General features: G+C 41.6%; 1 protein-coding gene across 1 annotated transcript in view; it reads right to left on the minus strand.

Moving 5' to 3' along the window:
- Positions 1–4706: 4706 nt before the first annotated feature.
- USP46 (ubiquitin specific peptidase 46) overlaps positions 4707–12782 on the minus strand; it is a 64221-nt gene continuing 56145 nt past the window's right edge. The window contains exons 7-9 of the mRNA XM_081303951.1: positions 12161–12358; positions 7867–7945; positions 4707–6842 (exon numbers count right to left, since the gene is read on the minus strand). Coding sequence (XP_081160077.1) covers positions 6741–6842; positions 7867–7945; positions 12161–12358 — 379 coding nt within the window. The 3' untranslated portion in view covers positions 4707–6740. The remainder of the gene's footprint in view (positions 6843–7866; positions 7946–12160; positions 12359–12782) is intronic.

Below are 12782 nucleotides of genomic sequence, written 5' to 3' on the forward strand. Positions count from 1 at the left end.
GCCAGTTGAGGGTGAAGCTAAAGTGGCAATTGGTCAAACAGCAACAGTCACTCAGACTGCAAACTGGGCGGGGCAGGGTAGGGGCATGTTTGGATCTTGTGGTTCATACAATGACCTTGTTTTTGCCTATGTGTCAATAAGATTATGGAGTGGACATGTTTTTTTGTCTCATTTCATCATGGTCACAGCATGACCTTGTCTGAGGCTGGTGTTTTGTGAGATTATGTCAAGCAAGAAAACCCATGGCCCAGCTCTGAGCGCCAGGCGGTTCCTGACAGCATCTAAGTTCCTGACACATAGGCAAAAACAAGGTCACAGCGGCTGGCTCAGGCTGTAGGCAGTTTTTCCTTTTCTCACCTCTCTTCAGCCTTGTCTTTCATGCCTGGGAGATGTTATGAGAACAGATAAAGCAGTGTAGTGTGGTACCCCAGGAATTCTGGATGATTCCAGTAACTAGCGATTGCAAGCTTATCTTTGTTTTGCAGTTGTGTCTGAATCTCCCTTGAGGTCCTGGGAAGAAGGGCCCCTTCACCAAATGCCACCTGTTAGCATCCTACCCCAGCATTATGTCCACCTGTACTGAAGGTGTCTAAAATTCTATCACAGATCAAGGTCAGGGCAACAACAGATAGGGCACAGAATCTGCAGGTTGCAAAATAGAAGGGAGACCAGTAGAATAGAGGAAGGAAATCAGGGAAGGAGAAGGCAAGGAAAGACAATGGAGACCGGAAATGAAAACTGACCAAATTATATTGCACGCACATAGGCATATATAACAATAAATCCCACTGGTATAGATAATTATAATGCACCAATTTAAAAAGTTTTAAAAGAATCTGTAGGTTTCTTATCAGTTGAGGGTATACTTATGGGGTTGGCCTAAGTCCCATCTTGCCCTGAAGGTCAAAGGCACAGACAGGACCAGCTGTTGCAATGATACCCAAGGCTAGAAGCTAAGTGGGAAGTCTTAAAGTCATTGTCTTCCACTTGTCCCTCTGAGATTCATGCCCCCTTTTTCTTCTACATTCTGTCCAAGTTCCCATCTGACAGCAGGTTTTATAGCAAATTCAGATTTCATAAACCAATTAGATTCTTCAGATGATATGTGGCTTAAAATCCAGGTCAACTAATAAACATCCCGGAACTGATAGCCTTCACCCTTCCTTCCACATAGCCTCCTATGCCCAAGTTGACACAGACAACAATACAGGCTGCTGATATAGCTGTACTGTTCTCTGGACTTTGAGCTACCAGACAGAAAAATATGCAGAAGCAATTTCTTTTTAAGGCATTTCAAACAATTTATTCTATGAAAGAGGAAAAGGCCAATAGTCTCTTTTTCCCTCAGGTTTCCTAACTCATGAAAAAACTAATCTCCTCAGATTGGAAAGACAGCAACTCTCAACCTGGAGATGAACTCTGAAGTGCAGAGACCTCGTGTGCTGTGAGGTATCAAGGCTCACTCTGAAATTTTTCTTGTTTATTTTTAGTTGTCTCAGCACACAAAGTTCTCTCTGGCAAGTTCCATTAAGAAAGACTCTGAAATATGATTACAGTTGAGTTGGCTCACAGGACTTGGTTACAAAACTTCAACCATCAAATTATTTTGCTTCCAGCCAAGTCAGATCCAAGTTTTAGTTTTCATCCACAAGCCCCCTGTCATGAAGAGGTGGGGACAAAACAGAGGACTGCAACCTACATTTGCCAACCTCCTTTCTCATGAAGAGCTTCTGTGGAATTCCATGCCACCTTCCATACAGCCTATATGCTCACTGTCAAGAGAGGAAAAAGTGCAAGATGTATCTGTGTAATTTATAACTTAAATATGACATCCCAAAGTTGTGACTAAATACTTTATTATAATCACATGGGAAATGGACACAAAATTAGAAATCATTTTTCTTTTTTTTTTTTTTTTTTTACAAAATCCAATGTCATTTCTGACTCCGGTCTCTTATCCACAAAGAAGTTATCTTTTATTTCCTTGTAAGGTCCTCATGTTTGGTTCAAAGCACCTTAAATCAAATGGGCACTTAAAAATGCAAACACAGGTGGTTAAGCCAGTAAAATCACCAGACACATAGCTTCAAGACTCTCAGGCCCTGATTTATTTTAGAAGTCTGAATATGTTCTAATTACTTGGTAGTAAACAATTTGTTAGAAATGACATATTTGATTCATAAAATCTATGGTTAAGGTCGCCAACATATTGGTTCCTTTATCATATGAATTAAGCAAAGCTCTGTCTAGTGCTGCAACCTAATGGATTTATCCCTTGATTTAAAAATTGCATCATCCATAGAAGGGGCTAGAAGGCAGGCTAGCACAGACAAAAATCAGGCAGGGAACAAAGTGGGGCCCTAAGGAAGAAAGGTAGAGGTTCTGTGTAAGAACACCACTTTTACCTTGGTGCCTTGGGGGTGACAGGCCTATTCTATAAATGCCATTTGACCAGTGGAGAAAATGAAGCCTAAAAAAGTACAGTCCCAAGGTCTTCTCCTTTGGCTTTTCTGGCAGACTTTCTCCAAAGTGTCTGCTGCTGCTCAGTCAAGTTCAACTGTGTCACCTGTAAAGAGAACAGGCAGGAACCAGGAAACCTACCACTTAACGGCATAGTCCCTGCTCTTGGCCTGTGGGGTTGTACCTCCATAATTGGGTCCAAGCAAGTATCCAGATAACAACCTCCAGTCCATGCATGCACCTCTGGGAATAGAAGCCCAACCCAGGCTGCACTCTGAGACCACTAGGCAGAGACCTGAACATGCGGCCTTCTGGGTAGGTAGTGGTATACATGCAGCTCAGGGTTCCCATAGCTCCCAGGCCAAGCAGCCCAGGCCCAGGGCCACACCCTACTCCTGCCTAGAAAACAGCTACGCCTGAATTCTATACACTGATTTTTCTCCATGTACCATCCCCCAGATGTCAGTTTCTAGATTAATTCTGCTGATCTTTCTCACTCAAAACACGGTGCATTATTTCCAGAACATTGATTTTTCTCAACCTTGACAGTAGCACTGCCTTTATCTACCACAGTGACCAGACTCTTCTTTACATTTCCACTGTTTGAAAATCAAGTTTGGAATGAATCCCTGAACCCAAGATCTGTCACTGATTCTCACCTGGTAAAGGGACTTCAGGTCCACGTGTGTAACAGTACCCAGATGTCATTCTCTAGGAAGAGAATTCCTATTTTATTTATTTATTTATTCTTTTGCAAACAGTTTTAGAGGCAGGGTGTTAAACTGATTGAAATCTCACGAGATTGACATTATTGCTTAAAGTGCTTAAATTGGTTACATTAAAAAAAAAACAAAAACAAAGGTACAGATTATTTTAAACAAACACGACAAGACTTTCTTTTCTTTTTAAGCAACAAAATCAAGTGAATGCCACACAAATACAATAACTATTTTGGTTATACAGAAATGGGAGCCAAAAATAAATTAATTGTAATACTAGAAAACAGAAATTTAATTAGGCAGAAAAATAGGAAATAGTTTTCTCTGACCCATGCCATTTACATGAGTTAATCACAATAGTGCTGAAAAATGCCTTGACCATATAATAGCCAACGAGGGCAAAACATTTTGTGCACAGTATTTTAATACACATGAATATACAAAGTTGATCAAAATGCAATGTTTAAAGATAAAATCCATCTGTAATAAAGCTACACTCCAATATCTAAAATAAGTCCTAAGTGCCAGTTAGAACACAGTTCTCTGTTAGGCTGTCCATGAAACGAAGGGTATTCATGAAAATAAATGCATAGGACCATTTCCATCATTTTTTCCATTTCAGCTTAAAAGCAAAATATACCAGGCCACAAAACCAAATGACTGGCTTCCTATTCAACTAACGCCCTGATCATGTTCCTTGCACTCCACGTCAGTCCACTTCTCATTGTCTTGGAACAGAAGACGCAGCAACAGAACAGGACTGGATGTCAGCATTTTACCAAAATTTGTTTTTTAAAAAAAGACTTTAGCATACTGTACCAAAATCTAAGCACTAAACTAGTAAGTAACCAATAAAACAAATAGTCTTTTTTTTTTTTTTTTTAAGTGTAAAACACTGTAACTTTCATTTAGACACCCAGCAGCTAGAGAAATGCAGCAGGCCTACTCCTGCTGAAAGGGGACACACAAAAACCCTGGCCATGGAGGGAATATTGCTGAGCCTTTGTGCTATCACTGTGACCTTGGAATGGTCTCACGCATCCCACACCATTCTCTGCATTATGCCTGGAATGAGGGGATAAAAAATAACAAAGTGTTTGCATGCTATTGTCTTTACATAAAGAAAAATGATTGGGGTGTGTGTGGGGGGAATGTAGCTGCCTAGTTTTTGTTTCGTTTATTGAAGAGGAAGAGGTGAGGAATTACCAGAGAACTCTAAATTTTGAGAAACTGATGGAGTGTTGATAGAGAAGTGTTTTGTCTCCTTCTGATCCTCTTTTCTGTATCACACAACCATCCAAATGTCTGTGCAATAGTTTCCATATTTTAATTCCCAAAATGTACTCATGAACACTGAATTATAACTGACTTTGTCTATTCAAAGCAATCACTCCAATTAAATCACTGGGAAAAATTCTTTACAGATTAAAAAAGTGATAAATGAACTGAGCCTATAGTCATACTATTTATTACTCCTGTGGAATTCCAATTGAAACATTTTTGTCTAATAAAGTGGATTCGAGAGTTGTTTCACAGGTAATTTTAATAGTTTTTTTCTTATGAAATCACTTCCAAATATTAGAGATCAACCATCATTTTCTTAAACTTTGTAACTTGCAATCAAGTATATGGACTATCTATAGTACAAACTTTTCCCTATATCAATCACCTTCGATTGGAAAGAGCCTCTTCTTAAAGATAAAGACTCACCTCCCAGGTAAGTGATTACCGCAAATGTTTCATGGAGGAAAAGAAAAGACAAAATATTTATAAACATGAATTTGCCTCTAATCAAGGCAAGGTACATTTTCATCACTTGTATAAAACAATAACATGAAGATCACCCTGTTTTGTCTTCTCCAGTGAAGAGTAAAACATTTCACTTCAAGCATGAACAAATGAAGTGTTGGCATGCTTAAGTTCTGAGCAATAAACAGTTCAAGATATTTCAAAAATAAGAAATCCAGTTTTCATCTAGATAAAGTGCTATCCTCTTCATTGTTGCAAAATGGCCACTAACATTTTCAATTTCAGATTTAGTTCACATTATGCCAAGAGTTTGCATGTGTGTTCTCAGACGGATTAGGTAACAAAATAACATGTTCACAGTATATTAAAATGTATGGAAGTCAACTGACTTCCCAAAGGAAGTCGTGATTTCTGACTCATGGTATTTGTAGGAAACCAAAAACCAGTCCAACAGCAAAAACAACAAATTGACCCTTTTAATAAAAGGTACCAATACTCAAATGCTCTAATAAATACATAACAAGTGAAAAGTAAAAGTAACTATAGTGAGATGAGGTTCTTCCAAAAATCTCTGTCTTGTCAAGCATTCTAGGAGTCTGAGCCAAAGAAACCGCCGCCATCTTGTCCATTCCTCCACCTGCCCACTTACACGTCCGTGGACCCACCTCATACCTCAGCTAACTCCAGCATTCCCTCCAGGGAGGGTTCTCTGTTTCTGCCCTGGGACTGCCAGTGCCTCAGTAAACAGACAGAATATGTTTTTTAAAAAATTAAGCTGTACAGTGCAGCTGATGGTTGTGAAGGTGTAGTGCTGTTGTTACTCCAGATACAGAAGGACGTTGGTGCTGACCAGCTGGCTGGCTAAGGAGAGATGTGCCAGAGGCAGTCAACGGGGTGTCTCAGCCTTGAGATCACAGACTGCGAAACACCAGCAGGGTTGGAAAGAGAGCTTGAAAACCTTAGCAGTGCCAGGTACAGGATAAATACGACTCACAGGACCTTAGAAAAGAAATGTGTCACTAAAAATTAACAGCATTGAGTTATTTTCCTGAAACTTGGTTTTGGTAGAAAGATTAAGAAAAGCAACTTTTCACTGTCCACAAAAACTCCTTCCTCTTGGCTTTGCCTGCCCTGAGCTCCAGAACTGCTTAGCCCCTGGAATTCTGACAGCTAGGTCAGCACAGCCCGGTGCAGACACTAGCCACTGCGAACAGCTCCTCGTCACCCTGTGCCACGGGGAGGATGATTTTTAGTATCGAGGTTACTCACTTTTAAACATTTAAACAATTCCACTTGTACGAACTTAAAGCTATAGTTGCAGCCCTAAAAGGTGAACATCTACCCAATTCTTCTGTCCTTCTGTCAGAAAAGAGGCAGATAAGCTAGAAAGGGGTAGTAGCAATGCTTCCAGGGACAAGTTAAAGGAATGCATTGGAAGGAAACCCCAGAAGCCATTTAGGAAGTTTAGCAAACACTGAAAATAGACCATGGCATTCATAGGAAATGCCACTGTAACTCAGCAGACATAGCTGAGTGGCTTAGCACTCACCCAAACCTAAAATTAGCAACTGTTATTCATATAAATCTTACTTCAATCTGATTGCAGTTAACTCTACCTCAGACCAAAATAAAACCAAGAGTAGTGCTGCATGTAAAAAAAAAAAAAAAAAAAAAGGAGAAAGTTTAACACAGCCAGATCACTGAGTGGTGACATTAGTGGGCTGCTGGGGAAGGAGGAGGTCTGCAGGGGAAATGGGTAATAGTGCTTTGAACAGTTTCCCCTGCTTGAATTAGTCCCACAGTTCTTTAAGTTTATTCTCTTGACTGGTAGAATAAAATATATCCAGATTCTGAATTTTTTGATATATCTGACGTCAGGCCATAGAATTCTTCAATAGCTTGAGCATCTATTTTCTGCAACAAAGGAAAAATAAAACAATACAATTATTTACCTTGATTTCTGGGCAAAGAAACACTAATGGAACATACAGAAAAATGCAAGAGACACTAGTTGTTATAAAATCACAATTTGATACTTTTTTTGGTACCAGGGATTGAACCTAAAGGTGCTTAACTACTGAGCCACATCCCCAGTTCTTTTCATAGTTTTGAGACAGGGTCTCGCCAAGATGCTTAGGGCCTTGCTAAGTTGCTAAGGCTGGCTTTGAATTTGTAATCCAGTGTGGAACTTTTGATAACCAATGGATAATTCCACAGACAGAAGGACATATTCACAAATTACAAATCACTAAAGAAGAAAGTCACCTTTTCATTCATCAGCAAATATACACAAACACCCTTTGAAGAAACCAGGGGTTCTATCTTTCAGCTGGTAAACTGAAGGATCTGAGAGTAACTTTATTTCATTCAGACCACTAGAGTTAATTTCTTTCAGTGTAACTTACTCAAAAGTTACCCTAGTGGGTTAAAGCAGACTATGTCCTTAAATGTAGAGTTCAAAATCAACAAAATCAATATATGAAATGTTTTGCTGTAATATAGATTTCCAGATCCAACAGACAGAAAAATATCACACATATTTTAAACAATAATCAAAACAAGAAAATTTTTTTATTAAAAAAAAAAAGAATTTTAATAGAACTCTGAAGTCTATTATTTGCTCTGTACCTGAAAGGAATTTAGACATGGTAGGAAACAAGAAGCACACATCCTTGTGACTTATGGTGACACACACAGGGAGAGATGCCATGTCTGTGGCATCAGGTAATAAGAACACAACAGTAACAAGTGCACTGTCCATATTCCTCTTCCTTTCCATGGAGCATGGGGATCAGCAAAAGTTAGTTTTAAAAGAAATTTAAGTTTTCAAGTCAGATTATGGGAAAACGGGCCTATTTTAGAAAACACCCACACATGCACATCCCCCCAAAGTCCCATCTCTACCCTTTGCCTACTGGAGAACAATCCGAATACTAACCTCTACAATGTCGTCATCGAACAAAAGCCAGAAGCCATGACTTTTCACAATAGTAATATAATGCCCACGATTAGGTCCACTGGAAAAGAACAAATGAAAGAAAGTCACGAGGTAAACGTTTATTTCTTTATAAAACTCTACTTTGCTCTTTTTGAGCAGTGTCTTAGGGGAAAAAAAAAAGAACTAAGGCCATCAGGATAAAGAACTTGGTACAGCCAGGCTCAGTGGCAGGCACCTACAGTCCCAGCTATGCAGGAGGCTGAGATAGGAGGGCTGCTTGGGGCCAGGAAGTTGAGGCTGGCCTGGGTAATATAGCCAGACCCCACCTTAAATAATAATAGTAACAAAAAGAACAAAGTATAGCTTTGTCCATACCCACAATTCATAGAGGAGCACCTGGTAGAGAAATACCAAAATGCACAAAGGGAATATGCTCTAAGGACTTAGCTTCCAGTGGGAAACAGGCTTTCAGATCTGCAAGTATTAACAAAGAGTTCCTGTCTACCTGTTGTGTGCCAGGCCCTGTTCCGGCTGTCAGGGAGAAAAACAGTGATCAACACAAAGTCCCACTGTCTTGGGACTTGGTGCTAGGGTTTGAATGTGTCTCCTAAAGGTCCTATTAGACACTTAACCTCCAATGCATCAAGAGTTGAGAGGTGGGGGCTGGGGATGTGGCTCAAGTGGTAGCGCGCTTGCCTGGCATGCGTGCGGCCCGGGTTCGATCCTCAGCACCACATACCAACAAAGATGTTGTGTCCGCCGAGAACTAAAAAATAAATATTAAAAAATTCTCTCTCTCTCTCTCTCTCTCTCTCTCTCTCTCTCTCTTAAAAAAAAAAAGAGTTGAGAGGTGGGATCTTTAAAGGTAACTGGTGCTGCTATCGCGAGAGCAGTTTGCTATGAAAACGAACGAGATCAGCCCCTTCTCTCCCTCTTGCCCTCCTCTCTAGGTGATGCCTTCCGCCATGTAGGATGGCAAGAAGGCCCTCACAGAATGATGCCCCTGGGCCTTGGACTCCCCAGCCTCCAGAGCCATGAGCCAAATAAACCTCTACTCACATAAACTCCCCAGTCTGTGATGCTGTTAGAGCAGCACTAAAGGGACTGAGGCACTGGGTGTGGGCTGGGTAGGCAATAAACAAACCAACAGTTAATACATGTCAAGTGGTGACAAGTGCCACGAGGAAGAGTCAGTGGGGTAACAGGACAGTGAGGACCAAGGGGCAGGCGTTAACTTGATAAAGAGCAGTGAAAGGAGGTCTCTCTGATCATGTGAGATTTGAGCAGAAGCAAATTTCCTTGAAGGACACGGGGACACGGGGGGAGAGCAGTCATGCAACTAGTGATAGAAGTTTCAAGACTGGGAAATACCAAGTGCAAAGCCCTGGGGCAGAGTTAGCCATGGTGTGTTCAGGAAGAGCCTGGAAACCTAGCAGCTGGAGCCAAGTGAGGCCCAGGAGGACAGAGGAGAGACAACCAGAGAGGGGCAGAAGGGCAATGGTGCAGAAAGCACAGGGCCTCGTAGCTAAGAGTGCAGACTCCGGGCTGTGGGAGTCAGGAAGACACCCAGCAATTCTGAGGAGCAGGATGATCTGATTTAAGTCTTAGAAAGATGCTGAGGAACCATAATACATGATAATGAGTGCTAAGATAGAAAGGCTGGAGTTTTGCACTGTGGAAGGAGTAGAAAGAACAACTGCTACTGGGTTGTTACATGAGATTTGCATTCTAAGGGGATTTTCATTCTAAATCTAGAGTTGTTTTTTAATGCACCACTTAAGTTGAAAAGCTGAATCCCTCCACTTCTTGAAACACAAAAATTCTGCAAACAATTCTTCCTGTCTCTCGGCCTCCTCAGGACACTCCTTCCCTCTGCCTCTGAGCTGCAGGCATTGGGCTCCTACTCTCCCATCTGGGCCTTCGCAATTGCATTCCTGGCCCATTCCCTCCTTGGCTGTGCTTGAATGTTACCTTCCTAGATCAATGTCACCCACCACCTCACCTAAAGAGGCGCCTTGCAATACCCACCCTCATCTCCCTACTTACTCCTCAGAGCACCAATCAAAACCGTACTTTATCTGGCAGAAGTTTTATTTTGGTGGTGTGGGCTTACTTCTGTGTTATCTGTCTTTCCCCCCGACCCTATGCTTCACGAAGGCAGGCTCCTTCAGATCCTGGCATGGAACCCACACAGCAGCAGCTCAAACCCCAGGAAGTCACCCACTTCCTATGTGAGGCCAGCCCTGCTCTGTGTGCGGGAAGGAGCTGGCCTCAGGGAAGGAGTTTCAAGCATCCTAGTGGGTAGCATGTGTAACTTGGCACCAACTCCCCTGGCTGCCAGGGCTGCTATGACCTTCGTATCCCCATTACAGACAGGGATGATTCCAGAACCCAACTTCCCACAGGTCCCCCAAGCCCTCCATGGGCCTCTGACTTGCTCTCACCAGTGCTCCCAGGGATCAGCACTGGGTACCCACAGAGATCCAAACTGAACTTGCTCGTGTGCCCTGCCATCCGAATGCTCGTTTCTGCAGCCTCCCTGGCACAACTTGAAGGTCCACACTGTCGTCACCACAATGTCCACCCCCATCATGCTCCACCTGCTCCAAGACCTCCCTCAGCTCTCCACAATATAGAGTCTTTGTTCTTTAGAAGAACAGATGCTAGAGCTATTCTTCAGGAGAACACAAAGCTGGTTCATAACTGTCAATAAATATAACTTACATAAGACACATAAAACGTAAGAAAAAATATACAGTGACTTGAAGTTAATATACTCAGAAAAAAAAAAAAAGGACACATCATATGCAAAGCTACACTCTCTGAGCCCACTCACCCTAGCAGAGTGAAAAATGGACCAGCCCATTCCCCACACTGCAACAGTCTCCTCTTGGAAATGGTTTGCTCACGACTTACTACCTAGGCGGATGGAGAGAAGACTAGCTCTAGGACACTCCCCAAAATAAAGAGATGGCAAATGGGGTGGGGGTGGGGGCTTTCAATATACTTTTCTGTGCTTATGCCAAATTATAAGATAAAAAATATTTGCCTAAAAAACCTTCATCTAAACACTTTACTTTTCCATTTCTAGAAGCCTTCTCTCTCCATTCTCTGATGGTACCCTTACTACAGAATGTGGGGGAAGTCTTAACATTGCCTAAAGAACATTTTTAAGAATAGAATTTTAATCACTCCAAATACCACAAAATTATTAAATCTGACCTCTTGCTTCCAGTCTTTATTTCTATATCTTAAAGAACTTTTGAGATCATGCAGTAGATGTAATCTAGCTTCTTAAATTTTAAAATCATAGCATAAATTTTATTTTTCCATTTTATTTTAAATTTATCTTAAGTATCATTGTTACCAATGAAGATTTATTATGTCCTTTATTATAGAACTGAATTATCATTTTTGTGATCCTATTTATGTATACCTGTAGGATGTTTATAGAGTCAGGTACCATGTGATATGTCAGCTAGTGACACACCACACATACAACAATAGTCCCTTAAGATTACATTGCCTGAATTATGAAGAATACAAGCAATAATTAGTGTTGGTGAGGATGTGGGGGAAAAAGTACATTCATACATTGCTGATGGGACTGCAAATTGGTGCAATCACCATGGAAAGCAGTACGGAGATTCATCAGAAAACTTGGAATGAAACCTCCATTTGACCAGCTATCCCACTCCTAAGTTTATACCAAAAGGACTTAAAATCAGCATATTACACTGACGCAGCCACATCAATGATTATAGCAGCTCAATTCACAATAGCTAAACTATGGAACCAAGCTAGATGCCCTTCAACAGGGGAATGGATAAAGAAAACATTGTATATACATACACAATGGAATATTAATTGGCCTTAAAGAAGAATGAAATTATGACATTTGCAGGTAAATGAATGGAACTAGAGAATATCAAGCTAAGTGAAATAAGCCAATCCCAAAACACCAAAAGCCAAATGTTTTCTCTGATCCATAGTGGGACAGGGTGGGGTGGGGGATAGGGAAGAATGAAGATTACATTGCCTGTAACAATGTAAAGCAATGTCACAGCCTTAGTTGTAGGAGTACACTCTACGATGTTCACACAATGATGAGCCATTTCTTAGTGCACATTCCCACTATGAAATGACACAAACCTATATTATGAGGTGATCAATGAGAGTATGGATGACATCCCCCAAAATGCTGAGTATTACAGCCCAGTCAGAGGTGCCTGGGCCTGTTTTGGTGACAAACCCCTGTGTTATCATGTGCACCCGCTTCCTAGCCCACCTTTACCTGCCGCAGTGAACGACCACGGCCACCAGGTCATACATGCGGTCCAGGTTCACCGCATCGCTGGAGGTGTTGAAGAGCCGGAGTTCCAGAGGGAAGACCACCCGGTAAGACAGCTTGGTGTACCTATGGAGCTGCTCCATGTACTTGAACCGCTTCAGGTGCAGGGCCAGAATCATGGGCAGTTTTTTTACCCTCATCCTAAGAAACAGAAAATCAGTTGCACCCAATAACTGTTTAAGGAACGAGAACACGCTGTCGCCTAACAAACGTGAGTAGGAAGGATTCTAGCACATTTCAAACTGGCCAATAACCAAACAGCTCACAGGAAGAAAAGGATTCCGGCTTATAGAGACTGACTAATGCTGATCCTCAGCTAACTGGAGCAACATCGCAACGTGTGTCTCTGTTTGGTCAAAGTAGATGCTTCTGAATTTGTGTACTAATAAACACACGTGCAACTGCTCTGTCACTGTCCTCTGCCTCCCAGAGTAGAATATGTTTGGACAATCCATCCCTGAGATATGGACAGGAGGGCTGAGAGCTTTTGAGAAAAGGAAGTTGGGAAGAGGACAAGGTGGGAGGATGCAGACCAAACTCCAGAGAACATGCAGAAGATGCTCCG

Source organism: Spermophilus citellus, assembly GCF_964194105.1.
Source record: "Spermophilus citellus genome assembly, chromosome: 8".
Lineage (NCBI taxonomy): Eukaryota > Metazoa > Chordata > Mammalia > Rodentia > Sciuridae > Spermophilus > Spermophilus citellus.